General features: G+C 45.0%; 1 protein-coding gene across 3 annotated transcripts in view; it reads right to left on the bottom strand.

Moving 5' to 3' along the window:
• Positions 1 to 1167: 1167 nt before the first annotated feature.
• The window catches only part of LOC146172947 (5'-3' exonuclease PLD3-like), a 142440-nt gene continuing 116102 nt past the window's right edge, over positions 1168 to 27505 (bottom strand). For all 3 annotated transcript variants that reach the window (XM_084583398.1, XM_084583396.1, XM_084583397.1), the window contains exons 5-10: positions 23027 to 23160; positions 20357 to 20557; positions 19142 to 19281; positions 12846 to 13005; positions 9157 to 9259; positions 1168 to 4153 (exon numbers count right to left, since the gene is read on the bottom strand). In XM_084583398.1, coding sequence (XP_084439524.1) covers positions 3996 to 4153; positions 9157 to 9259; positions 12846 to 13005; positions 19142 to 19281; positions 20357 to 20557; positions 23027 to 23160 — 896 coding nt within the window. In that variant the 3' untranslated portion in view covers positions 1168 to 3995. The remainder of the gene's footprint in view (positions 4154 to 9156; positions 9260 to 12845; positions 13006 to 19141; positions 19282 to 20356; positions 20558 to 23026; positions 23161 to 27505) is intronic.

Here is a 27505-nt window from a genome sequence, read left to right as displayed (position 1 = left end):
CCTCGCATCGCATTATATGACTCAATAAGTGGCATGCATGTTATTGGCACATAAATTTTTTGTACAAAGTGCGATATGTACATCATCATCACAACTAGGCCTGCGTCTGAATCACTCGGATTCATGAAAACTGCACCACTTATATCTAGGTACAACGGTCCTACCTATGCCATCAATTAATTTGATCAGCTCAAACAAACAGGCCTGACGTGTTCTGCTGTATCACGGATAACAGATTTACTGTGTATTGATTGTGTGCACCTACTGAAGGTCTTTGCACTCCATAACAACAATGCAATCCAAAGCCTGCACTAAATTGCAGGGAAGAGTCGTGAAGAGTAAACAATAAAAACACTTGATAATACGGCATTTCAATGTGCCAAAATGTAACAAGCATGAGACGCACATGAAATATTGCAGACTGTAAATGAGTTGTCATGGCTGATTACACAGTGGTGGTTGCACATAAACATGAGCCAAGCAATAATCTAAAATATATACATACCATACACAAAGCATGCAAAACGTTCTTCATAATAGAAATGTATAGACACAAATCCCCATGAACTGTCCAAAACTTGTAATGAAGGGGTACACCACTGAGCAGGCAATCTGTTTCATTTCCACCAATTGCTGCTAGTCTAAATATGTAAGGTGTTGGCACATGGCTTCCATTTTAAAACAGATGCTTCATGAATTAGCCAAGCTTAAAAAAAAAAGAAATGAACCAAAAACATTAAAAAAGAGGAAAAAAGAACAGCATTAGCATCAAGACAGCACAGTCAAAAACTTCTCTGGGCAAGTGAAAGTAAAACCAACCAATTTTTAATGCATAAATCAGCATTAAAGGAATTTTGTGCCTTGGTAGCATTCAGTAATTGATTATAATACCAGAGTGAATGTTGCAGGTGGCTTGACTCAGTAATAGTTATGCTGCTTATTGAGAAGTTTTCCCTCGTTTGTATGGATTATAATCTCAGCAGCCACTATTCAACTTATTAACTTAGCTACTACTTAACAGTCTGTGTATGATAAGGCAGAAACCCTTTTATAGTGAAGTCACTCAGACTGGCCAAAATCTTTACTATAGCAGGGCCTTTATCAGCTGTTTGTGATGGCATTGTTCTGAAGATCCTGTCTGTTAATTAAATAGCTACTTATTAAACAAGTCTTGCTGCATTATGAACAAAAAAAGCACTCTGAAATACCTTTCATTTCTCTCTTATATTCTCACTATGCAATTTTTTTTTTCAGTTGTAAAAAGTTTTGTTCCCACCTTGTGGGAGTACTTCTAAAGCATGAATGCAGTGTGGCTACGAATACAACTGAGTTTGATTTCATGTAAAAATCAATGCCTTGTATGAACATGGTGTTGTCTCCCATTGTTTCCTTCATTTGGGAGGCAATAGGTGAGAAATGCGTGTGACAGTCAAGCGCGGCAAAACCGCACGTGCCGTGCCTAACCTTTTTTTCACCATTGCTTCATGCTTTGAGCTGTGCAGTGCTGCAAATGTTTGGCCGTTTCTTTCCTTCCCTATTTCTCGCTGCATTTCTACTCTCCTTTACTGTCTCAATGGACTGCGACATCTTCTTTCAACATTCTTAGCCAGCTTTACTTCATTTTTTTTTTATGCACCGCATGCTTACCCTCACGGCTCCAAGACCTATGTAAAGTTGGCTTCTCCTCACGACTTAAAAGTCTGGTGGCAAAGCCAATTATAAAAAACAAACTGATTTTTTGTTTTGCAAAAAAAAAAAAAAATTGTGATGGCGTCATTTCATGACAAGTATGTTGCCACGGCCAGATGCACTTTACTATAATCAATTTTTATCAAAAATGTCTTTACTAAAAGGGGGAAAAATGTACAGTCATCTACGGAAGACAAACTAAGATATCAGAGTTTACTATAGCGGGGTTCTACTGTACACAAAATAAAATGTGCTGCCATGCAAGCTGTCAGAAGTACCAGTACGACCACATTTTCTCAAATTTATGCCCACCTCCTCTCACTGTCAAAGCAAAGCTGCCAGGAAAAGATATGCCTCCAATGCCTCAAGTATTGATCATAATGAAGAGAAAAGAAAGAGACGCCCACAACTGAGCAAGTGCAATACAAAAAAAAAAAAAAAGAACGGAGGTCAGCTTTAAGCAGTTACCAAGACAAAAATTGCATGTTAGTGAGCATCATGTCACCAAAGAGAGCAAACTTTTAGCAGCGGGCTTCTCTGAAACTACATATTTTGCTCGAAAAGCCTGCAGTTATGAGAAGCCATGTTGGGTTGCCAAACACACTACAGCATTTTTTTTTACTAGTTCCCTTCCTACGAGCATTCTTAGTTAGGGCTTCATTTTAATAGATATAAAATTTCAAGGTAGCAAGGAAGGGGAAAAGAATAGAACAGCAACGTTAAGCTGCTTAATCTTACAATAGCAAATAAAATGTAAAGAGAACTAGACTTTCAGCAGCTGATCCCGAGTTCATGAAAATGATCTGCACATCTTTGCCCAAAGTCTTCAGGACACACAATTTACACGGTCTAGTGGTGGGCACTCGTGGCATCTGTCGAGCTATAAACCATTGTAAGGCGAGCACGATTGTCTTCATTCCTCAAGAACCTTTAGTCTTCAGGTATGCCAACCATTTGGCTCGAAGACTTCTGACCCAGGATGCCCGTCATGCAAGCCGGTGTTCCAAGGAACCGGCTGTTCAAGTAGCATGCATAGTGGCTGTTGCCTGAAGACGACATTCGGACTGAACAGAGATGCGTTTTGAATGCTCCACGAAATGCTGTGAACTTCTTCCCTTTTCCAAAAACTGTGCCTGACGATGTACGTCTGAACATTCGTGAACAACTAAACAGTCCGTGTGAGGAGATCCGCTCGCAATGATAACGAAAGGTGACAAACCTTTGTACCCGATGCACTTCACAATTTATCAAACTCTTAGGGCTTGTACAGTCATTTTGATTTTACGTAATCACATTGCTTTCAATGTATACCCATTATATTAGTGAAAAAATTTGGTTTGGTCTGGTTTGAGTGGTCTAATGTTCCAAAACAACACAATTAAGGATGCCTTAATGAAGTGCTCTAACTAATTTCAACCATCTCGAGTTCTTTAACGTGCACTGACATCACCTTGCACTTCACCTCCATCGAAAAGCAGCTGCCAAGGCTTGTATCAAACCTGGGCCGCTCGGCTCAGTAGTCGAGAACCCTAACTATTGAGCCATAACGGCGATTCGGAAAAAAATTTGATTTCAGCGCCATAGTTGCACGCAGCTTGAAACAGAAACATGCAGACCCACAACGAGCATTGGAAATGCATAGAGCCCTATGAATTCTCAAAAGATACACTCTGAACGCAAATAAAGTATGTTTTGTTGCCAGAGTTGCGTCCCACAAACTCTTGATGGCAGCTGTATGTAGTGCTACACACTGTTACAGAGCTGCCGTTATAAAGTACCTCGTTACTTTTGCTCGAGAGAATTTTCTCAATCTGCACACTCTCCGTTTCCTACACTCAATACAGGACAGCACAATTTTTGTGGCACTAACAACAGCCTAAGATGCAAGTTTGGTAACTACTATTGTTACGACTGCTTCTAGCTACGCTAGAAAAAAAAAAAATCTCACAAAGAAGCCAGCAAGCATATTTGAGTTAGAATGCTTTGCAACCCTGTAGTGTGTATATATATACAATCGATTGCCATACGACCCTTCATTTCCAGCCATGCTGCGCAAACCTTGCGCTGTGAGCCATTATTTGAGATATCTAAGCAAAATCACTTCGTACCATCCAAAAAACCTGCATAAGCAACCACGCACTCGACTCACGCAGCACACAGCCAACAACTCATTGTAGGCACACAGCCATAATGGGTTGCTACCCGTTAACAGTCATAACGGGTTGTTACTCATTAACAATAGCAAACAGCTTCATGATGCCATTCATCTGAGCAATCTTTCCAATGACGGGACTAGACGCTGATTATCACAGCCACCGTGCGTAAGGAGAGTTCCAGTCCCGTTCAAACACTGCGTTCAGCTGCTCCCTGATTGGCTGAGAGGATGTGGAGTTACCCGACTGGTCCATGATGAGACCAACACCACCAGTGTTGATAAAGTAGTCTGGCGTCCAATTCGACGTCCCTGTTGGTGAGGAAAAAGCGGACAGAGACATATTTTCATGAGGCTTGCAATGAACACATCAGCAATCAATATGTCGGAGCTGGTTACATAACTGCCGAGAGAAGCTGTTATTTGCTTTAAGCAAACAGTTGTTAGGACAGATTTCATTTAGTAACTATGTAAACCAAAGGGTCAAAGGATGCGAGTCAATGTGTTTGCTAAGTCCAAGACGAACAGAATCGGAGTATGCAGTGGATTACAGTAGAATCTCGTTGATACGATTCCCACGGGCTCCGACAATAAAAGCGTATTATCCGAAAATCGTATTATCCAAAACGGACTCCAAAAGATCGCGAATAATACATACTTGGCACAGAACTTGCTTTTATTAAAGCACGTTAAAATAATCCGTCACTTTGCGTTGCACTTTTTGCTTTTCGAGGTTCTGAAGAAAGCGTTTTTGGAACTCGTAGAAACGAGTAGCAGTTTCCTCACTCAGCTCCGCAGACGCGACAAAGCCACGAAGCCCGTCCAAAGCTTGGAGTGCACCGTCAGTATTTAATGGCCGACGATCGCCGCTGCAATCTCCGGCGTCTTGGTTGTCATCGTCGTCGCTCTCCTCTTCAGCGGTAACATCTGCAATGATGTCTTGGATGGTGCGCAATTCGCATGTCGCCAGTTGGTCGTCCGCCGATACAAACTCTTCTGGAGACACGCCGACATCGAGGTCACCCCAGTCCGGGATGTCAATCTCTGCGCTGTCAGCTCCATGTTCCTCCGTATCGCCAGATGCACAAAAAAAGCCACACTTCTTGAAGCAGTTGGCGATGGTGTCGGGTTTGACGCGATCCCATGACATCGCTAGAAAATGAATGGCATCAAGAAGATCCACCTTCAAGCTGGCATCTTTCCGGTCAATCTTGGCCAAAAAGCGTCTGACCAACAAGCTCCTAAAGTGAAATTTCACGTTTCTAATGATTCCTGCATCTAGGGGCTGCAAGTGGCTGGTGCAGTTGGGCGGCAGGAAAATTACTCTGACGTTTTGCAGCCACGAAGTATCGACAGGGTGCGCGGCACAATTGTCGAGAAATAGAAGAATTCTACGGTTCTCGGCACGCATCCGGGCATCCAGATGGGTGAGGAACTCTGTGAAAAGGGCTCCGGTCATCCATGCCTTCCTATTCGCTTTGTAAACGACAGGAAGGCGTGGGTTACGCGAGAAGCAGCGTGGCTTCCAGAACTTGCCAATGACGGTAGGCTTGAGCTTCTTGGTTCCATCAGCATTGCAGCACAAAAATACGGTGACTCTTTCTTTGCTTTTTTTTCCACCTTGACACGTCTCACCTTTCATACTGAGACTTTTCTCGGGCTGGAGGTTGATGAACAACCCAGCTTCATCTGCGTTGAACACGTCCCTTGGCTGGTATTGAGCAATCACCGCCGGCAGAGTCGAAAGCCAGTTGGAGACCTGATCTTGGTCGGCAGACTTCCCTTCGCCGGAAACGGTTTTATACGACAGGCCATGTCGTGTTTTAAAACGATGGAGCCACCCGCCCGAAGCTTTAAAATCTTCAATGCCCTACGAGAGTGCAATCTCATCAGCTTTCTCACGAACAACTGTCCCGTCCACGTTCACGCCCGCCGCCTTTACTTCCTTGAACCACGCCAGTAGAACCTCTTCCATCTTGCCATGCTGGGCACCCCTTGTTTGCTTCACGCCGGCGCCGAAGACTTGAATGTTTTTCCGAATTTCTTCTCGCTTGCCAACGATCGTGTTCAGCGTGGAGACAGGCAAACAAAGTTCGCGTGCCAGGTCGACACGTTTCTTCTGCAGATTGTCGTCGACTTTTACGAGAATATCAAGTTTTTCTTTCAGCGATAACGCTTTACGCTTCCTAGACATGGTGAAGCGCACGGGTGAAACGCGGCACCAAAACAAAAACGATAAGTGCGAAGTGCAAGCTGAACGCTCGGAAAACCAAAATGGCAACGAGAAATGGCAAACACAAAGCCAACAAAGCCTACAGCATCGTCAATGCATGCGCCAATCACTGCTTCTTGGTCACGTGATTTTACCGTGATTACTATGTCTTAGGATAGATGGCGCTAAAAACCTTCGGTGCGCTTCGGCGCTTTTGTTGTGCGAGCTTGGGAAAATGGCTCCCAGAGGCCGCCACACAGCTGCAGACGCTGTGCTGAGGCACGGCCGGACTCGAGCCGAGCCGAGCCAGGCCAAGCCTCGAGCATACGAAGCGCATGTCGTCGCGTGTTCAGTCCGCCGTGCCTGTAGTTTCGCTCGATGCGATAATTTCAGTAGCTCTGCCCACCCTCTGCAAAGGACTGGCTCTGATGTCATCATCATAGTTGGAGAGATGTGATTCCTACACGTATCTAGCAAAGGTCATGTCCAACATCAAAAATCGGCCACGAGCGCTAAGGGAGTTACGACCACTGCAGCTACTGTCAGATCCCGCTAGGACACTTTTGCTGCCTCCTGGCGCGAAAATCGAAACTGCGCGAGATTTACGGAAGACGTTTCCACGATCGTATTATCCAAACCGACGTGGAAATACGATCGTATTAGCCGTACAAAAATGCATTACCTCTATAGGGCATTGGCCGGGAACGAAAAAAACAAACATATTATGCCGAAAAGCGTATTTAGCCGAATCGTATCAACGAGATTTCACTGTATAGTTAAATGGTCGTCAGCAGGTAAGGTACCGGGCCATGATGGAAGGCACACGGAGCATGGGGAAGCACGATAACAAGGCAGACAGGTAAGATTGGGGAGTTTAGGGAATCTAGAGAAGGGATTGGCTCAGGAGAAAGCCAATTAGAGATATCTGAGAGAAGCTGTTATTGTGCAGCGGAGGTAGCTGGGATGATTAAGGTAATATCAAATAGTTGAATGTCACGGCAGCAGATGTCACTTAAATAGACAATTCCATACCAATGAAAATATTGGTGAAAAATTACCATTAATGAAGTGGCAACTGGAAATAACATTGATGTATAAATGCTAGGCAACTTCGGAAAAAAAAAGAAAAGTAGTGTTTGCAGGGGTGGCAGAAGGCATTTCAGAGCAGCTCGAGGAGCAGTAGTTTTGGAGCAGCTTTGGAGCAGTAAAATGAGAATTTTGGAGCATGTTTTGGAGCATGTTTATAAGGACCAAACGCTTTCAATAATAGCAATTTTCTATTCCTAACGTAAAAAAAAATCCATCTTGATTTTTTTTTATTCAAAGCTTAATGCTCTGCTAAACACACAGGCACCTCTAACGAAACAGGACAAACAGACCAAAATATATATAGATGCTTAACGTAACGCCAGCTGACATGAGCAATAGTCTAGGACAGATTAGCAGCAAACGGAATGCTTGCTTGTACATGTCATAACTGGATATCAAGTCTGACTATTTTCTCCTTTGCCTTCTTTACTTCACTGTCTCCTGACAGTCGATCCTCACATTATTGCTTGATCTACACTGGGGTTTCCTTAACTTCAATATGCTGGCGATAGGCCATGTGTGGGTTACCAATGCTATTGAAAACATTTGTAGCAAGTGATGCCTTTTTGACGCAACTGCATAACTAGGGTTGGAGTTCTCGGTTTTTATTTTCAAAGGATTCGGCTGACTTTTTTCGGTGTTTATTTGTAAACACAACTTCCATTTTTTTTGGTTAATATTATTTTCTGCTGAAGAAATAGCGGCGTTTTTCCGGCGAGATGAGAGGCATCCGTCTACAGTTAAAAGTGACGTAGTGTTCATTTCGGATTTTTTCTTGCATGTTGTTTTATGCACTTTTATTTAATGTACAGTTGGTAATATATACAGCAAGCTCCTGGAAGAAAATGCTATTGTAGTGATGAAAATTAGCATTATGACAAAACGCATATGTTAAACATAAATTCACACGTTAGACAAAGTAGTAACTTCAATATGATTTATTACGATCATATTTTTGCACAAACCAAATCACTCAAAAAACAAATGCGCTTCTCTCAGCTTGTGTTTGAGAAGTGTCACGTGGCAAAAGACTGGCGGATTTCGGTCTTTGCGATTTCCTGGAAGCCTTCAAAGTGCCTGCCTTGCTGCAGGCGCCCCTCCTCGGACGCTTGATATGTTTATGAGGGTCAGGAAGCAGGGCTGCCATTCTTTCCCCATTCGTGAGGCCATTAATAATGCCTCAAAACCCTCAACCGCAGTGCTTAAACCAACGATCTCACTGCCCCACATCATGCCCCTGGATTCAACACTGTTGTAATGTTCTCCCGTCTTCGAGAGTTCGCGGTGTGCATGAAAAGGTACTGACCATTTTCGGTTTAAACCGAACCTTTTAAAATTCTTTCGGCGTACCTTTATCAATGTTTTTCAGTTTAAACCGGAAAGTCCAACCCCTATGCATAACAGATCAAGTATGCCTTCGTTGACTTGAAACACTAGTCGTTAACAAATGGCGAAGGTACTTCGCTGCTTGTTTTTACAGCAAAAGCCTTACAATTCCTGTAGCTCTTTGCAACCAGACAAGTTTCCTAATGCAGTTTGCAGTGTCTGCTTCGCTTGCTGCTTTTGCTTCTCTCACTGCAGGTGATCCGTAAGGCTGGAAAAGGTGCTAATGTGCACGAAATATTTTTTTCTCAGTTCCCTTCAATGCTTAGGTCTCGTTTTAAATTTATTTGCGAACTTTTGATTCGATTGGATCCTATCTTTTTTCTGTGGGCAATGCCATTAATGGCCCACTATGCAACAAAACATTGTGCTCTGCAGAATTTGGTGGCAAAACATCGAGGCAGCTGGGTGTTTGGAGCAGTTTCGGAGCAATATTGCGTTTTTTTGCAGCAGGATGAAGCAGGAAGCAAACAACTGATAACACGCTTTGAAAGTGTCCGTAAAACAATTCCAACAGCACCAACTGCCCGCAGAAATAAAACTGAGCACCAGAAAAAAAGAAAGCAAATAAAGCTTATCAGAGCATGAAAAAATAGATAAAGTAGCCTACATTGCACTGACTAGTACTCACCAATGTAGGCCTTATTATCAGTGACCATGTACTTGTTATGATTCACTCTTCCAAACGGTATCATTTCTTGCTCAGGAGTGAATGATGGGACTTCGAACAGTTTCTGGTTAAGAGAAAAGATTCCAAGTATAAGTAAGCACCTTTGAGATCAGCAAACTTGACTTTTTAAAGCTTTCCTTACTGAAAGTGCTATGAGGTGGCATCAAAAAGCTTCAAGATTAGCTTTTTTTTTTACTAGAAATCACTATCTATCCGAATTTACACATTGCCATCAAAAACAGCAGCCACAGCTGGAATGAGTCCCTAAAGTCTTCTTTATGAGCCAATAGGAGTACCTCATGCAATTTGTACACTGGATCTTGCAGGTGTTAAAATGACGACCTCTGAGGGGGGGTTTTCGTTTTTGGGAGGAAGAGAAAAGGAAAGCTTGGGGACTAGGATTAAATCAATCAATCAATTATATTTCAAATAACGCATGAGGATTCTTCGCACTGTTCCATATGACACACTGAATATGACAGCAATGTTGTGTGTATTCTTCCCTGAAGATCCCCATGCGCTGAACATTTTCAACGTTTTCAAGGGCCGGGCTTGTTGAAGGTCTTCCTCATCTTCTGTCATCTTTCAGTGACGTTCTACTGCTCCTGAACTGTGTGTGCCATCCAAAACACATTGATGATTCTTTGAAACACTGCCGCAATCTAGTTGAATCCTGCCAAACGTCTTTGTGGTAGACATTCCCAGTTTCATACATGAATGAATGAATGAAGCCTTTATTGAAAGGAAGGGATGGCTCTCGGCCGCTGTTTGGGTTCTTGGGGAGTTAGGAGGGATGGGAGTGTAACTTCTTCGTCTTAACGGTTCTTCAAGCTGTTGCTTGTTGCTTGCCATGCGGCCGATCTTCGCGCTGTAAGTCGACCTCTCTCACACTACTCGAAGCAGGCTGCTCTCACTGCCGTATGTAGCAATGGAGTGTTGTATTTCGGTGCTTGATATAACCTGACCTGCTAATGTGGGCATGTCGTCGTGTGGAATATGCGTAATTTTGTTTCTTCCTCGTGAAAACGATGGACATTGCCATATAAGATGTTCTAGGTCTGCTGTACACTGTTCCTGACAGTGCGTGCATATGTTGTGTTTGAGTGTTTCGTGTCTTCGGAGAAACCACTTGTCAAGTATGTGCAGTGTGTAAGCAGCGTTTGTTATTACTTTGTTGAGAAATATTTCTTGTGGTCGAGTGAGCCCTTTCGTGTCCTCAAACACCGGCGTTGGTGCCACTTCATGTAATCTAAGCTTACTGTCGTGTTTTATTTTGGTGCGTACATAGTGCATCATCGATCTGCCAAAGGAGCCTTTAGTGAGCATTGTTTGGTAAGGATTTAAGTCTGTCGGTTTAGGCATGGAGTTGGGGTGTGGGGCATTGTACGTTTCAGCAAGCCCACCCGCTTGCGCGGCGGCCGCTTGCGCGGCTGCGTTTCCCCCGTCCGTGCCAGTATGTCCCGGTGTCCATATAATTTGAATTTCTATTCCAACTTCCCGCATTCCCTTCAGCCTCTTTCTGATGTCCTTGGCCACTGCGTCGTCTGTAGTTGGTGCCGTCAGCTCTGCAATCGCTGCATATGATTTGGTTAAAATTCGATAACCATTGAAGTTATCTTTTCTGGCTGCAAGGGTCGTAATAGTATTTATGGCTCCCCATATGGCAAGCAACTCGGAGTGTAAAATTGTTCCTCCAGGTAGGTGGCACGTGTGCTGTCCATTGTGCTGAGGCGCTGGCACACACACCCATGCCACACTCACCCTTTCATTTCTAATTGCAGCGTCAGTGTAGATGTCTATTGTATTGAGTGGTCTTGTGAGGGCAGTTCTCTGTGCTAAAAGTTGCCTAGCTACCCCATTCCACCTACTAATAGGTCGTTGTGGCCTTAGTGCGATTACCGGCGCCTCCCACGGGGGTGAAGTGTCTGTCCCCAGGGGCCTCGGAGCAATGTTGATTCGGTTGTCCCATGCCATGATCTGCTGCCCTTGTGTCGTGTTTTCCAGTCGGGATCGCATTCTTATTTTTGCTTCTCTTATAATGTCTTGTATGGGTGGTATGCTGACCATTTTAAGCAGCTCTTCATTTCTCGTGTGCTTAGGAAGCCCAGTAATGGTGCGAAGAGTGGCCCTGTGTAGCTTTTCGATGTCTTTAACATCCCGATTAGAAAACTCATAGACAGGTGCCCCGTACAGAATCCTGCCGACAGCAACCGCTCTAGACAGTGTTTGACACGATTTTTGCCGGGCTCCACCTCAGAAGCATGCGGGAAGAACGTGTGAATCACCTTTTCCTCGAGTGCAGCTGGGTTCTCGTGCAGGAACAGCTCTGCCAGTGGTGGTGTGCTTTTCTTTTTCCCCAGCAGGCTTCGTAGAATTCCCCACAGCTTTTTAAGGCCGGGTTTGCGTCCGAGCGTCGCACAAGTGCTGTGCCATGAATCTGTTTCGAGCTGTTGTTGGTACTCCTTGATGAGTCGATATTGGCGCTTAAGGCTCATGAGATCCCGGTGGCACTTTCCTTTATATCTGTATTGTTGCGTAAGGATATTGACCTTTCGCCACAAGTTGGCAAGGTGCCTATCCATGTGTGTGGTAGTGTCGTCACATATTATTGTGTCTCGGGACCATGGCCGTGCTTCCGCAACCATGGCACTGAATTGAGCGAAGTCCATGAAGTTGCCGCCAGTGGCTGTCCGAAACTTTTCCCAGTCGATGGTAACCGTCTGCCTTTTTTCACGAATCTTTTTTCGGTTAAGGGTGATCAAAATTGGTAAGTGGTCGCTTCCCCATGTTGTCTGTTCGATTTCCTATTGCGTGATGAATCCTGGTGTGGCCAATGTCAGGTCTGGTGTCGTATCTCGTTGTCGGGCGTGTAGTCCTATGCGCGTTGGTGTGTCCGGGGTGTAAGCATTCCCGCTGACTTCGTGAATAACGACTCCATATACGCATGCACACTACAGCTAATTCATGGTGTGAAACTTGGCATGCATCTACAGATTAAACTGCACATCTGCTGCTCAAATGTTTAGCCACGGCTGTGAAAACATTATTCCAACATTTATTTGCAATGTTTCATAAAGATAAAGGTTTACGCAAGGTACAATCCACATTACACTATGGCAACGCGTTAGCATCATCACTCTTTTGGTTCGCTACATTTTCATTTCCGGTCGCTTTGCATTTGCTATGCACCTTCTTCACAGCCACTTTGATGACCTCATCAAGACCACAAATTGCAGCATCGCTCTACGCACACTGCCACATAATTAGTACGACCAGAAACTAGCACGCCAATTTCCACTTGCGCATTTTGTACTTACTAGCCGTAACCAATGCTCCTCCTAACTAGTTAAATTGCTAATTGGAACAACAGCAGCTGACATACTATCGCACCTACCCCTACCACGTATCCGTAACTTAGTCATATTTTGACTAATCAGTCCACTCTCCATATCCATTATACATATCTCCAGGGTCACAGGAAAACACACACACACACACACACACACACACACACACACACATGCACGCACAAATGCAATGTGCATAGGTTGTCATGGACACCACATTTCCTTCACAATGAGGCTTCTACTATTACCAGTATATTAAAAAAAATAGTTTCTCATCAAGTAATCAAGCTTCCTGTCGCTTACCACATGGATGTTGACGTAATGTGACCGCAGCACCGACAGCGACTGGAGATACCTGAACATGTCGTGATGGGTGTGGTTCCATTTGCTCATGAGCAGGTGAACTTCAATGCCACGCTCGATCGCTGCTGCTCGTAAAGCATCGTCAATACGTGGCCAGAACCTGCCGGTAGCAAAGGAAGTTAATATATCAACTACATTTAATTATGTTGGCATCAAATGTTTTTCCATGTTTTTTTTCTTTCTGTCATGCTAAGCTACTGTGTTGCTCTCTATTTTATTTGTGCCAAGTTCCATCAAACAAATTTAACTATAACTACAAAGAAAGAAATGTGAGGCATGCCGGACTAAGCCACAACACCTCTAAACTGAGTCACAAATCTTCAATATGAACAAGATTCAACTCTCCCAATTTTCAACCTTACTAAGTCACAAAGCTGTCAAGAGGTGGCAGCATTGCCATTAGACATCTGACTTCAAAAATTCAGAGAATTTTGACTAAAATTCTACTAATATCATGCAAAAGCTGTGTTGCACAGGTTTTGCTCTTCTGGTCGCCTAGCTTTGTGAAGTTTGATGACCGTGGTGTCATCGTCTTCCTAAGCTGCGGTGATGGAAGAGCGTTGTAATTCTGTGGCACTTAAACCAGACGGTCCCAGCGCAGAGTCCATTTCAGTGGCGAGAAGGCGTGCACGTGTTGCATCCACTGCTTAAGTACTATTGATGACATCATCACAGCTTCATGACTAGCGTCACACTGTGGGACTTGCCGTTGCCTCGGCAGCTGTTATAGAGTTCTTACGCACCAGTTCCACAAGCAGGCAAGACAACGCTTTGCTTGAGGTAGTAGCCGCTAGGGTATACACTTTCTTCTTCACTCTGAATTGCAGTACTTCACCAACATCTGGCCAAGCAGCTACTTTAAGAATGTCTGTGCTCGTCTAGATTATAAGCAAAGCTCGCTAGTTTGTAGGGTTTAACGTACCAAAATAAGTGACTCGGGCTATGAAACACATTGTAGTGGAGGACTTCGGAAATTTCGACCACCTGAGGTTCTTTATGTGCACTAAGCAAAGTGTGAGATGTAATTCCTGATGTGAAACAATGTTCATATGAAACGACTCGCAGGACCATTACCACTGTGTAATGCAAGGTTCGGGAACAGCGGCTAAAATATCTTCATTTTACAATACATTGAAGTAACTTTGCAAGGAGACACACATATATGTATAGCACATATATCAACATACAATCATTCTTTGACTAGTGCTTTTCTGTAGTCCACTACTGTAGGTGCACATCTCAGGCCATTCGCTTCGCAGTAGCCATAGGAGACATACCGTGCAACATTCCTTCGCTCTCGCCATGCTCTCACCCTTTCCACCAGGGTCACCACCTTCAGGATTGTTTCACTGTTCTTGTGGCAGCCACGACCCAGTAACCACCCCTTGGATGCGCTTTTGTATGCTCTCCTCACACCCTCCTCCTCCCACATTAATCATCCACAGGGCAGCCCTGTTTATGCGCTCTTTCACCTAATCATACCCTCTTCCTTCCAATGACATTCGCCCTCCAGTTATGCAGATCCCTACTATACTACACCAACACAAAACCCAGGAATGGGTGCTTAACAGATGTCATGAAAAAAAAAAGGTAGAGGCACTCCGTCTTAGCAAAACCGAAGATAAAATTTCTTCAAGTAGGCATGTGATTATAAGGCTTAGTTTGGTTTCTAGTTTTAACATACCAAAGCAGTTCAGGCTATCAGCGACACCATACTACAGGGCTCAAGATATTTTGACCACCTGCGGTTCTTTAGCATCCCACAGTATACACGCACCTCACTTCTCAGCTATATTGAAAAGCAGCCGATACAGCTGAGGTTGGTAAGACGCACGACTACTGTCTCGGAGTTCCCGGGTTTGATCCCGACCACCAGTGGCTGCGTTTTGATGGAGGCGAAATGAAGAGACGTCCATGTGCTGTGTGATGTCAGTGCACGTTAAAGATCCCCAGGTGGTCAAAATTACTTCGTAGCCCTCCACTACAGCTCCTCTTTCTCTTTTTCCACTTTCACCTCCCTTCCCTTACGGCGTGGTTCAGGTGTCCACAGAAACAAGTGTGACAGATACTGCACCATTCCTTTCCGGTGAACCAATTATTATTCTTATTATTAATTATGAACATGGCAGTCAAGCACCTAACCACTGAACCATCATGATGGGGGATGTTTGACGTAAGGAAATTGTGCGAAAATGGTCCTCAAATGTCGCAGAAGGTGGCTCACAATGCCACGATTGGAAATTTGCAAAAGAAAAAGTTGCATACACGGTTGCGCGGTTCCTAAGTTGCTGACTGACGACCACGAAATGAAGAATTGATCACATACCGAGCTCAGCTGCTGCGCATAGTAGGAAACAGACCCAATTACTGGACTCAACAGTAAAGCATTGCTTTGCAAAATGCGCTTGATTCCAAACAACTATCCCTTCAATGCTACCATATGCATTCCACAAAACAAGAGAAATCCAAGACTTGAGTTTCAAGCGGAAAAGTGCTGGCCACAGTTTTCCAGAATGGGCAGGCCATTCTGCTTATCAACTTGCCTCCAGGAAAAAATTACAAGGATTCAACGCTGATGAACCAAATATTGAGCGAAAGCATTGGCTGCGGGTGACCGAGCGTTCTTCTTCTCTTTTTCTTCTTCCTCAGCCCACATATAAAGCCCCGCTTTAACCAAGCCATATGAATGTGCCTTAGTGGCCTATAGGCGTAACGTGAATGCCTGGGTCTTAGCAGGTTGATTCTGACATAACTCTCCCATGTGAAACTAGAGATCCAAGTTGGCAGCTCCTGCTATCCCACACCCTAGTGTCCCGTGGGGTGCGACATCACAGCGTTACGTGGGTAAGATGTGGCTACCGGCCGCGCTACACTGAAGGGTCGAAACCTAGAGTAGTATTGCTTTCGCAATAAAAAAATTAATGCTACTGCACACTTCAAAACCTATGAAAAAACTAGTGAGTATGTTCAAAAACATATGGAAGGCAAGCCTGCTTCAAGACAATGACCATGCATTCCACTATCTTGCCTCTAGGAAGATTCAAGTGGGAGGTTTTAGAGTACAGTAAATCTTGTTAACCTTACACCCCTCAATTCCAAAATCCAGGTAATTCAAATTAGAGGCGCACTCCCAGCCAATGCCCATGTAAGTTTATGTCGCTGACCCCTCATTTATTCGCACATAGGCGGGCTGGCTTACTCCACTTCACCTGTACGCAGGATCGAGTCGAGCTACGACTCGCACAGCCAGCGATCCCAAAAATAGACACCCCCCAAACCTTAATTGCTTAGAACAGCGATGCCCAGTGCACGCTACAGGTGGCTCAACTACGATCAGAAGTTCATCGTTCTCAAAATACAGCCCAGTCATACAGTTCAGGCTTCTTTTCCCTTACGGTTTGAAGCACAATTTCATGCATGAGACCCACGTCAGAGTGCGGTGACCTTTGCCTGGGCTACTTTACTGCACGCACCAGTGTTGAAGGCCTGGCAGAAATTATACATGCTCATTTTATTGTGAGCTCATCGCCTCATGGTAAGCTGGTAACAGGGCTGTGCATTTGAATAACTGCGACTACAATCAAAGCACCTTCGCTGCAACTTTGATGTGAGGCGAATTAGGTGTAGTGATAATAGACAAATACAGTTGAACCTGGATAATTCAACTTTTGGCTATATCGATCTTACGGGATATCCCCTTGAAAATCCCATAAAAAGGTATAGGAAAGCTGCGTCATATATCAAACTCAATTTCAATCGTTCGATATATCGAACTCCGCAACACGCAATGGAAGATACACTTTCCCCAAAGATGATTGCATCACCCTCGGCCGTTAGCTGCCTGATGTTTTCAAGCCACGTGTGGAAGGAATGAGAAAGAACAGTTCGATGACAACTGGTCTATAGCAGCGTTGCGCCGTTTCTCCAAAGGTGCGCGCATCTGCGGTGATCGTTTGCCGCGTGCCAGCATGTAACATTTGCATGCCATATGTGCGTTAAGGAATGAGAGGGAACTGGTTTGGCAACAGCCGGTGCGGAGCGGCTGCAGGAAATTTTAGCCGTGGTGTTCAGGAGAAGGGAAACAGCGTGATAGAGCGAAGTGCAAGGGTACGCCTAATGTTTTGCCGAGTTTTATCTCTCCCCTTTCTCTCTCTTTCCCAGTTCATTCGCCAGCACACACTTCGCATGCGCCGGCAAGCCAGCTCAGCCCGTGGCAGACAAAACATTCCAGTGTGCATTGTGAACCCTCTGTGCGCGCTGGGTGATGTGCGATGCGCGTCTTGTGTCATTGTGTTGAACGTGCAACGTAGCGTAAGCTATGGCGGCTACGGATGTTAAGAAGCAGCAGATGTTTTGTTGCGAAAGCAACACTACGCCAGCCAGCTCGGCTCATCACATATGCTCGCATGGTGTGGCTGCAAATGGCAGGAGCTGCCGACTTGGGTCTCTCATTTCACGTGGAACGGTTATGTCAGAATCAGCCTGCCAGGACCCAGGTATTCATGTTAACCCCATAGGCCACTAAGGCACGTTCATACGGTTTGATTAAAGCAGGGCTGGTAGCCTATGCTATCATGTCATGTCCTTAAAGGCGGAGCTTAAGTGTCTTCCCTATTTAGATGCAATAAAAGCGTTTACCACCACCACCTAAAACGGCGGTGAAATTTGATGCGTTCAATGGAACGCTGGTTGTGTTCGATGCAACACTCGGTTGCCTGCAGTCAAAGCTCTCGCTCCACACTCATATGCTGTAGCCCCAAATGGCAGGTGAAATGAAACGCTCAGGAGACGGCGTGCAGAAGGAATGGATGAAGAGCGCGCTGTATGTCTCGAGAAAAGAAGGAAGAGAGCTTTAGCCGGTTTAGTCGTTGAGCCTGGAGATGTCGAAGGTGGTCGGCGCACAGACCTTGCATACAAAGTGGGCGAGCACGAGTCAGCCACAAGAGTTTCACCGTCGCTTCACGAACAACCCCTTTGGAAATGTGTGTTCTGTGTGCGACCAGCTGTGGCATAAAAATGATCTAACACCGGTGAGTGAACTTATGTATCTGACTCTTCATTTGGCCACAAGCGTAGCCATGCAGCCGTTGCTTTCGCAATTCAACTAGGGTTAACCAGAGCTAAGCCATGGCCAATTTCTTTTTGTTTGTTTTTCGCAAGCCATCCATCCTTGTCTTCATGCTGAACGTGTGGCGTAGCGTAAGCTATGGTGGCTGCAGACGATAAGAAGTGGCAGATCTGTCTTTTTTATTTTTGTTTCTTTGCGAGAGACATCCATCCTTGTCATCGTGCTGAACTTTCGGCGTAGCATAAGCTATGGTGGCTGAGGATGATATGAAGCTGCAGATCTCTTTTTTTCTTTGTTTTGCTAGAGCTGTTTATCCTTGCATCTATAAATCTACGAAAGCATGCGGTCAGCTCTGATGATGGTACCGCCCTTTAGCATTGTTTGCTTCAAACGGCATTTGCAGCTTTCACGCTTTCCAAAGATTTTGTGGCAGTGGACTCCACCTGCCCCAAGCACGGCGTGATAAATTGAACCAGGCTCCTGCAATCAAGCCCCTAAGTTCGCTCCCGCATAGCATAACATGTCCAGCTTCACGGTGTGAATACCGAACACATAAGGTGACTTGGTAGTGGCATCATATTTGCGGTTCTAGGCCGAGTACAGTGCGTAGAATGATGCACTCGTGGTCACATCAAGCTTTGCAGGCAGTTATTGTCTATTAGCTCCCTCTGTAGGTAGTCCCAGGTGGGCAAAAACATGCACCCTGAAAGCAATTTGTTTGGCTGACATTTCTTTTTCGAATTTCTAGTCACCAAATTGGGGGTGTAGCCCATACACAAGTACTATATATATGGTATGTGACAGACAAGAAATTGCTATAACCCCAGCATCCAAATGCTGGTTCCCAGTTTAAATGAGTGTTTGGATAACAGCGGTTATCCCTGAACTGAAGTTTTGTCGACTAAATCATATTTGTCTTAGTACACTTAACTTTCTACTTCCAGTAACCTAACCCTAACAGTATTTCCACAACCACTGGAACATCAAAGTAGTCATATCAGTAGACTTGACACTAGATACAAGAGCGACCACATTACAAACTGCTGACTGTCAGTGTATGTGTATAATGATGAATGGGAGTGTTTGCACAAGGACAACACGCATTTATCAATAGACATCAAACTAGATAAGAACTCGAGAAATGACAGACCAGAGCAGCAAAACTTACTTCACTTCCTTGGTGTACTGAGTAACTGGAATGTAATCCATGACTGCTATGTGGATAAACTCCTGGGCACTGGTTATGACGTCCAAGATGCTGTCAATATCCCCCGTGCGGCCATCAGGACAGAAAGATGGAGGGGAGCTCTGCAAATTAGTAAGTACAAGCGCAGGAACAAATTCAAAATGAAATTCAGACTTGATTTAGTAAAACCCCACTTTCACTAGCCCCCAGTAAGACGCATTTATCGTAACTGAACCACAAAGAGCCTTGACGAGCAATGCGCTTTTTAAGTTTAAAAAAAATTTATAGCTAGCGAGTCAAGCAAAAATGTAGCTACCTTAAATATTGAAGGATAGAAGTCTTACTGAGAGACTCGGGAGTACAGCATTTCTCAGCTGGCCTCATCCTAAATGAAGAAATATTTCATGACAACTCAAGTCGTACAAATAGAATAAAGATTGCCGTGAAACCTTTTTCATATGTTTACCTCTTCAAACTTAAAGGGCTACTGAAGGAACCTAGTAGCAAGAAATTATATTACAGAAAGAGCTTTTACTGCACGTAACACAAATGTTGCAGAACACAGCCTGCGGAGCTGCATTTGGAACAAAACTGAAAAGGAAACCAAGCACTTGCTAGAGGTCACTTGTTGCAAACACATAAACAATCAATGACTGTATTTATCCCCAATCAAACTCGTCTCAGATGCCACTTAATGAATTTAAAGGGTACAAACTTTTTAATTTCACATTTCATTTTTTCTGCTTGGAACACACAAGAGCAGGACTGAGTACTAAATTTTTGAAGGCAACATATCTTATTGACGCTTTTAAGTTGCTTACTTCTTAGAGATCCTACTTTCAACTCCTCAAAGACAAGCTACCCAATACATCATTGCGAGTCAATCATGATGACTAATCTCTTCTTTACCAACGCTGCCGCACACACATTTTTACGTCTCTTATTCTTCACGGTAAGTAATACTGAAAAGCTTTGAATAATTTCGGCACCAAAAGTAATCTAGCATTGCATTTGATCACACCTGATTTGATTGCTTCAAAAACTGAAATGCATTAAAATTCCTCTCACAAATCGGCAAGAGCCCATCAACTTGATCTGCTTGACAGTACTGCGAGGAAAGAAATACTGCAAATATTTTATGTGCATACCACCTGTTATCGGCCTTGAATCATGTGGAATCGTGACAGATAGACTTACCGAGAAGTATGTTTGCGTCGATGTACCATTGAAGTCTACACTTGCGGGTGTCTCCACGTTAATGTCGGTGCTGAGTTCTGCAGGCCAGTGGGTAGGAATGGTGGCGTTTGGGAGCCCCAGATCCCAGTAGACTTGGAACACCTTGTCCAAGTCCTTTGCCAAGCAGCCACAGTTCAAGATTAGCGCGCCAACCTCTTTCACCTGAGTGGAGAAACAGAGGTGGGAGAGACTGACCATGCTAAAACGGTCTCATTTTTTTTCTTTTTTTTTTGTGACTTAGAGGTTGACGAGATGCTGGACAGCTGTACCAATCTCAACTATCTAAAGAAAATCCAATACCCTGACTTTTTGTGGCCATGCCAGCATTCCATCTATAAGTGGTAAATTAGGACGCGACAATCCATCTATTCGTGGTACACTGGGACGTGAAATTCTATCTACTGGTGATACCTTGGGACACGACATTCCACCTATTGGTGGTACATTCGGACGCAACATTCCATGTATTGTGGTACATTCAGACGCGACATTCCATCTATTGGTGGTACATTTGGATGTGACATTTCATCTATTGGTGGTACATTCGGATGTGACATTCCATCTATTGGTGGTGCATTTGGACGCGACATTCCATCTATTGGTGTTACACCAGACGTACACCAGGGACAATTTTTCCTAGCACTCTAAATCAGACGAAGGAAATCAATGGCGACAGTAAACACTCCGTGACTGCTTTTTTAATAACAAAGCAATGTGGTTTAGTGTTGAGGACTTGCGAGGAAAAGCCTTGACAGGAGGCGGTTTGCTAGCATCCATATTAGTAATGCCTGTACTTCATTCGTTAAAGCTCGTTAAAGTTTCGATTCAGTTCAAAGTGGCCCCTAGTTTATAGAACATGGCAAATCAGCTGAAACACGCTAAATCAACTCTTTCCTACGGGTCTATATGATCAAAGAAGACATGCTTCCTCATTCAGTCGATTGGATCACTGTAAACAATATGGGGAGAGGGGGGATGTGCACAACTTTTATGAACTTGTGGAACTGGCTACATTCGGCTCTTTGAAGAAGCGCATTTGTTTTTTTCGCTCGCTCTTCAAGATTTAGCCTCTCTGCACCAGAACACCTCATCTGAAAACTGCAAACATGCCACAAACTACAGTACAACCCCATCAACACATGTTCCCGATTCAAAGCTCGAAAATTGTGGGCATTAATGATATTCCACCGAGAGGCAGCAATTTTGTTTCTTGTTACCTATTCCCAGATAACACAATTTTGCAGACACCACACACAAGTTTTCTACGGCTCCTGGTGGTATAATACTTCTAGCAACCAAGCATTCAGGTGCGAGCACATGAGTTGGCCAAACCAAAGAGCTTGCAACATGAAAAGAAGATGCGATATCTGTCGCTAGTTCTAGTGGACTTTGTGTAATTCCAAAATGCAAAGGCGGCGAAGCACCATTAAAAAAAAAGGAACCGATGTACTAATCAGCCGTTCCATAGCTATGGGGATGCATCACGAAGAGGTGAAACTCGACGGCTTCTTCGTAGTGCTTTAAGGCAAGTAGGTCAAACGTCTGAGAACTACAACTATGGCTTGGATACAAATAGATACAATGAGAGAATCTAAAACGCTACGGCAGTCAGACGCTATGGCAGCCTCTCCTATGAAACTAACCGGAACAGTGCATCAGTGCCACGGACAAAACTAACTGGTAAAGTAACGAAAGAAATCTAATTTATTTCCACCACAGCCATCGATGGATCAGGCGTGTTGCATTCTTCAGCCCTAGGACAATGCAAATTCAGCGAGAAATAGAATAAGAGCAGTTCAAACATTTTGCCGAGAAACGCCGTTCCACATTTTTACGAAATGAAGTTGCCAAGAAATGCCTCCGTATCTTATCGAACAGTACCAGTTTTCAGAATAATTGGGGAGTTAGGATCAAACATGTTCCTGGCTAAATTGTTTTTCCCCGTGCACTGAGAAACATAGCAATGATGTTCTGCTGCATTTCATAAGCCCGTGCTACATCTTTTAAGGGCTTTTCTCCTCATCACAGCATCAACCTAAAAAGATTTACGCACATTTAACACACAATGTATTCAATACACTCTGACCAATCAGCATGCAGGCAGACCTACAGTCACAGATAAGGTTGACTCATTGGTTTATATATTGAAACAAACTTAATTGTGAATGCTTTAGATTAGTTTTAATCCTACTCAACTAAGCTTATTTTTATGGACCATAGATTCTGCTTCCTGTTCATTCTTAGCCAAAAGTACCTGCATTGATTGGCGAAGCTGACTGAATGAGTGGCTTTCATTTTGAAATAAAATTACTAGCAGGCGAGTCAGTGAGCCTCCAATTCAGAAGATTCGAGTTTATTTTTCTTGGCAATATACAACAAAAACATCTGTATTCTTTCTTCTCTACCAAGGTTACATGCGTGGATGTTTGACAGCCCAAAGTAAAATGTTTCCAAAAGAATGTTGTGGTGGAGAGCTGTGGATTGATTTTGACTGCCGGGGTTCTTTAATGTGCCTTAATAGCACACAGTAGATGGGTGCATCTGCATCTGCAACAGCCATGATCGAACGCGTATGGAACATCAATACTGACCCCAGTCATACACTCTCCCATCGGCAAAGCAGGGACTAACCTGAGTCAGAGATCGCCAGTCCATGTTAGCACTGCCGATGTAAATGTGCTGGTCGTCAACAATCCAAAACTTTGTGTGCAGCACACCAGCACCTATGAGATGGTCAAAGTCGACGCTCCTCACGGCTGCAATGCCTGAAACAACCAATGAATTCAGCCGCCATTTCAAAATCACAGCCAAGATGGGCGGCGAAAATTTCTACGTAAATGCGATAGTGGGCGGCAGTTCCTTCATGAAACAGTTCTCATTAACCTCTGTAGAAACCTGAATTAGTAAACAAATTTATTTATTTCCTTCTTGCGCCTTGGAGAGCTGATACAGGAGAGAACATTAAGTACTCATCGTTTATTACGTACTCAGAAAAAATCCTCCCAATAGAAAAATGAAGGAAAGCGTGTCAGTAGCTTTCATTCGTTAACCTAGCTAACCATTCTGGAGTATGTAATCATTTTAATAATATATTTAAACTGAAGGCAAGTTCAAAAAAAGAGAGAAAAAAAAACAAGCCATTCGTGAGGAGCGAATGGAGCCCGTGGCAAAGGGAGACGTGATAGCAGTTTTTCTCAAATCAAATTCTGAGGGTGCTTGTAACTAAGACCACTGTATTTTTTTTTCTGCATATAAAAACCTTCTTAATTTGTCTTCTCAATGACCATTTATAACAAGAGTGAATTTAGCTAATTCTAGCTGTTTCCCATCTCTCCTTCTGAGGAGGATATTGATGAAAGGAATCGTTTTCTTTGCACTAAATTCGCTCGAACATATTACTCAGACCAACATTCTTAGATCGAGACAGTTGGAAAACTGCACAGTGCGAAGTAGGCCAAAACGATCACCAGTCCGGCGTGAGTTGATTGCAAAGCGATCACAGCGCCCCTCTTCCCCGCTCCGGTAGGTGGGTGAGGCAATTGAGCTAATACACAGGTGGAAATTTTAAAATACTACTAACCCTCCTCTTTCAGCAACGAAACAGAATATAAAACTGCGCCTTCAGGAAACGAACGCCTTGCCATCTATTCCTGGCTTCAGCGGCTACGTGTCCCCTTCAATGACCGACCGTCGCGTGCAGACTGCTTCTCCCCCGGGAAAGGCGGCGATATATGTCGAAACGAGTATTCCTCATGTACGCCTTTCTCTCGAAAACTGGTGCACATCATACCAAGAGGTAGTAGCAGTTGCTGCGAAATTTCTGAAAGGAACAGTTGTTCTTGTTTCTTACTACGTTCGACCAGCTGGAGGCGCCTCTTCCCGTATTAATCTTGGCTGGTTATTAAGTGTTCGTCAGCAATACCCCGGGTGTCCAATTTTAGTCGGAGGCGACTTTAACGCCCCTCACCCAGATTGGGGGTATCCGACTGCAAGCCCTCGTGGTAGGCGTGTGCGGGACGCCTTCACTGATGCCCTGTTTGTTCTGCTTAATCACCCTGGGACAGCAACACGGCCTGTGCGTCACATACATAGTGCTGCTTATGCTCCAGACTTGACGTGGTGGTTGGGCGCAGGAACTCCCTCATGGCACATGGAGCCGGACTGCTGGGGAAGTGATCACCACCCTATCCTCATCGGTCTCCATCCCTCCCGCCTCCGCCCTTTACGCCGCAAATGTTCTGTGATAAACTGGGACAGCTTTCGCTCATGTCTCGACAGTATGTCTTCAGATTCGCCGTCACTCCTTGTTGACCGTATACAAAGAGCACTAAACAGCGCTACGACTACTACCTGGATTGATGTAGGTCGACCGGCACCAGATCTCGGCCTGCTTAACCTGTGGGCAGCCCGCCGTCAAGCTGAGCTGGCTGCTACACGAGACCCTACTTCGGGGCAGGCACGTACACGACTGAATTATCTCACCGCGAAGGCTCGGAGATATGAACGCGATCTATCGCGACGCCAGTGGCATGCATGGTGTGAACAATTTTCTGATAAATCATCGAATGCCTCACTATGGCGAACGTTTCGTGCAATGGAACATGGTCGTCGTTCTACTGACGCAGCAGCAACAGCATGCTTTGCGGCTAATCTTTCGCCGGGTGATTTCGCCAAAGAAGCTGCTCGAAAATTTTTCCCAAAATACGATATACTGCCTCCTTCAGCTGTAAACCTTAATTTGGCAGGTATCCCTGCAGACGCATGGAAATTACCATCTGCTGCCGACGCAGATGGAATTGCGAGCCCCTTTTCGATGTGCGAGCTGCTGGCTGCAATTGACGATGCGAAACGGAAAACAGCGCCCGGCCTGGACAAAATTCCGTATGAGGTTTACAAGAACCTCAGTACTGCTGCACTTCCTCAACTACTAGACACCATAAACAAAGTGTGGCTTGATGGTGTCGTACCCGAGAGCTGGAAAACCGCTGTCGTGATCCCTATTCCCAAACCTGGGAAGCCTCCAACGGACCTCGCCAACTTGCGACCAATCTCCTTAACATCAACGCTTTGCAAGCTTGCAGAGAAAATGCTAGCCACACGACTTTCTTGGTGGCTTGAACAGCACGGTTTTTATCACCCTGCTCAAATTGGATTTCGTCCATACATAGGTACAGAGGACGGGTTGGCTGTCTTGGCCTCAGCAGTTCTGTCATCTACCCGCAGCCGCGATGTACGTACCATATTAGCAATGGATGTTGAAAAGGCATATGACAACATCAGTCATGCTGCAATCCTGAATGCCATTGACATGCTCCATCTCCCTCCGAGAGTACGCACTTTTGTCGCGTCATTTTTGGATGGACGAAAATTTGCAATACGTCTCAGCGGTGACACTGTTGGTTCATTCGTTTCACTACGTGGCGTGCCCCAGGGATCAGTATTGTCTCCGACGTTATTCAATATTACTTTCATCCCATTGGCGTGGCGCTTACATGATATCCCTGAAATCAAGTTTTTGCAGTACGCAGATGATATCACGGTATGGAGCACTCACCATGATCTTCTCACTCAAGAGGCCGCCCTTCAGTCAGCATTAGACGTAACCTCTGATTACGCCTCCTCCATTGGCCTTCAACTTTCTGTGTGTAAAACGTCATACACGTCAGTCGCCAACCGCTGGGGACGCCGTAAACTTGCCTCAAATCCAATTCGTCTCTCTCTATCAGGCACCCCAATACAAGAAAGTTCGAGCCTGAAAATTCTGGGCTTAACAATTCACCAATCAGGATCAGCGACTGCTTGGCTCTCTCAGGCAAAAAAGCAAGCACTTCAAACTATAAGTTTAATAAGAAGAATTGCACCTAAAACGGGTGGCGCTGGCTCGTCTGTTGCACGCCAGTTAGTGAGGGCGGTTCTGCAGCCCCGTATTGTTTATCAGGCCCAGTTCCAGCATCTTACAAGGGCACAATGGGATCGCCTTGAAGCCTTAAATCGAGAAGCTATGAGGACCATAACATGCCTTCCACGAATCACACCGGTCGTAGCGTTACAGGAGAATGCGCAGCTCAACACCATCGATGAATTGGTGCAGCAGCGCCGAGATGCTCGCAGACTCAAGGCCACTTTGTCACATTCCACGCAAGCACTGAGGGCGTATGCAACGTCACACATTATTCTTCAGCCACCTACGCCAGTTCTCCCTCCCTGGAAATTTATACAGTTAGGAGACAACAAGCCAACTGACATCCGCAGACCGACGTCTGCCAACTCTGCATCGTTGCTACGCCAGAGATTTGAAGAGCAAGATGCTAACCTGCCTCAGGATTCCGTAGTAGTGTACGTAGATGGAAGCCTGCAAGGCTGTGAAGCCAAAACGGCAATCCACTGTCCACGGAGGCCTAGCCTGAATCAGACAACTACGTTTCAGCTTTCGGAACCACTCACATCTTTCTGCGTTGAGCTTGTGGCAGTTCAAGAGGCACTCTGCTCCGTGACTTCTATAACCATGCTCCCTACAGCCCACATTGTAATCCGCACTGACGCACTTCAAGTAGTACGTCTGCTCCGACGTGTCAGCCGCTGCCCTAAAATTTGCCAGGACATCCACCAGCTTGCGGCGCGCATCCCACAGTCAATACGCATTGAGTGGGTCCCACGGGATCTGCTGCCTTCCCAAAGTCAAGCTGATTTTGCAACCCGCCTCGTGAACCAAGACGCATCAATCCCACAGCTTCTCGAAGTCGACGACGCTACCCTCCTTTTGTCAAGAAAGGAGCACCTCCGGCGCCGCACACGTGCACTTATCCCTCCGTGTGCGATATCCCTTCCCCGCGGTCTCACCCGTGCAGAGGAGGTTGCGCTTAGGAGGATCCGGGTCGGTGTTGCCCTTACACCAGCTGTAACTAGGACGTGGTCATACTTCCAACACTTATATCCTCGCCCAGGATGCCCGATCTGTAACAACGAAGATGTCGAGGCCGACATCCACCACTTGCTGTGGGACTGCCCAGCACTCAAGCCAACACGATTCCGGCACCTGAGAATAGCTGGCCTTTCAGCAACCAATCCTGCCTCATACGTCACTTGGACGCAGGGACCTCATCATCGCTC

The sequence above is a fragment of the Amblyomma maculatum genome, chromosome 11, assembly GCF_055883805.1.
Source record: "Amblyomma maculatum isolate TAMU_Amacu chromosome 11, ASM5588380v1, whole genome shotgun sequence".
Lineage (NCBI taxonomy): Eukaryota > Metazoa > Arthropoda > Arachnida > Ixodida > Ixodidae > Amblyomma > Amblyomma maculatum.
This window is presented reverse-complemented; position numbering and strand designations above follow the sequence as displayed.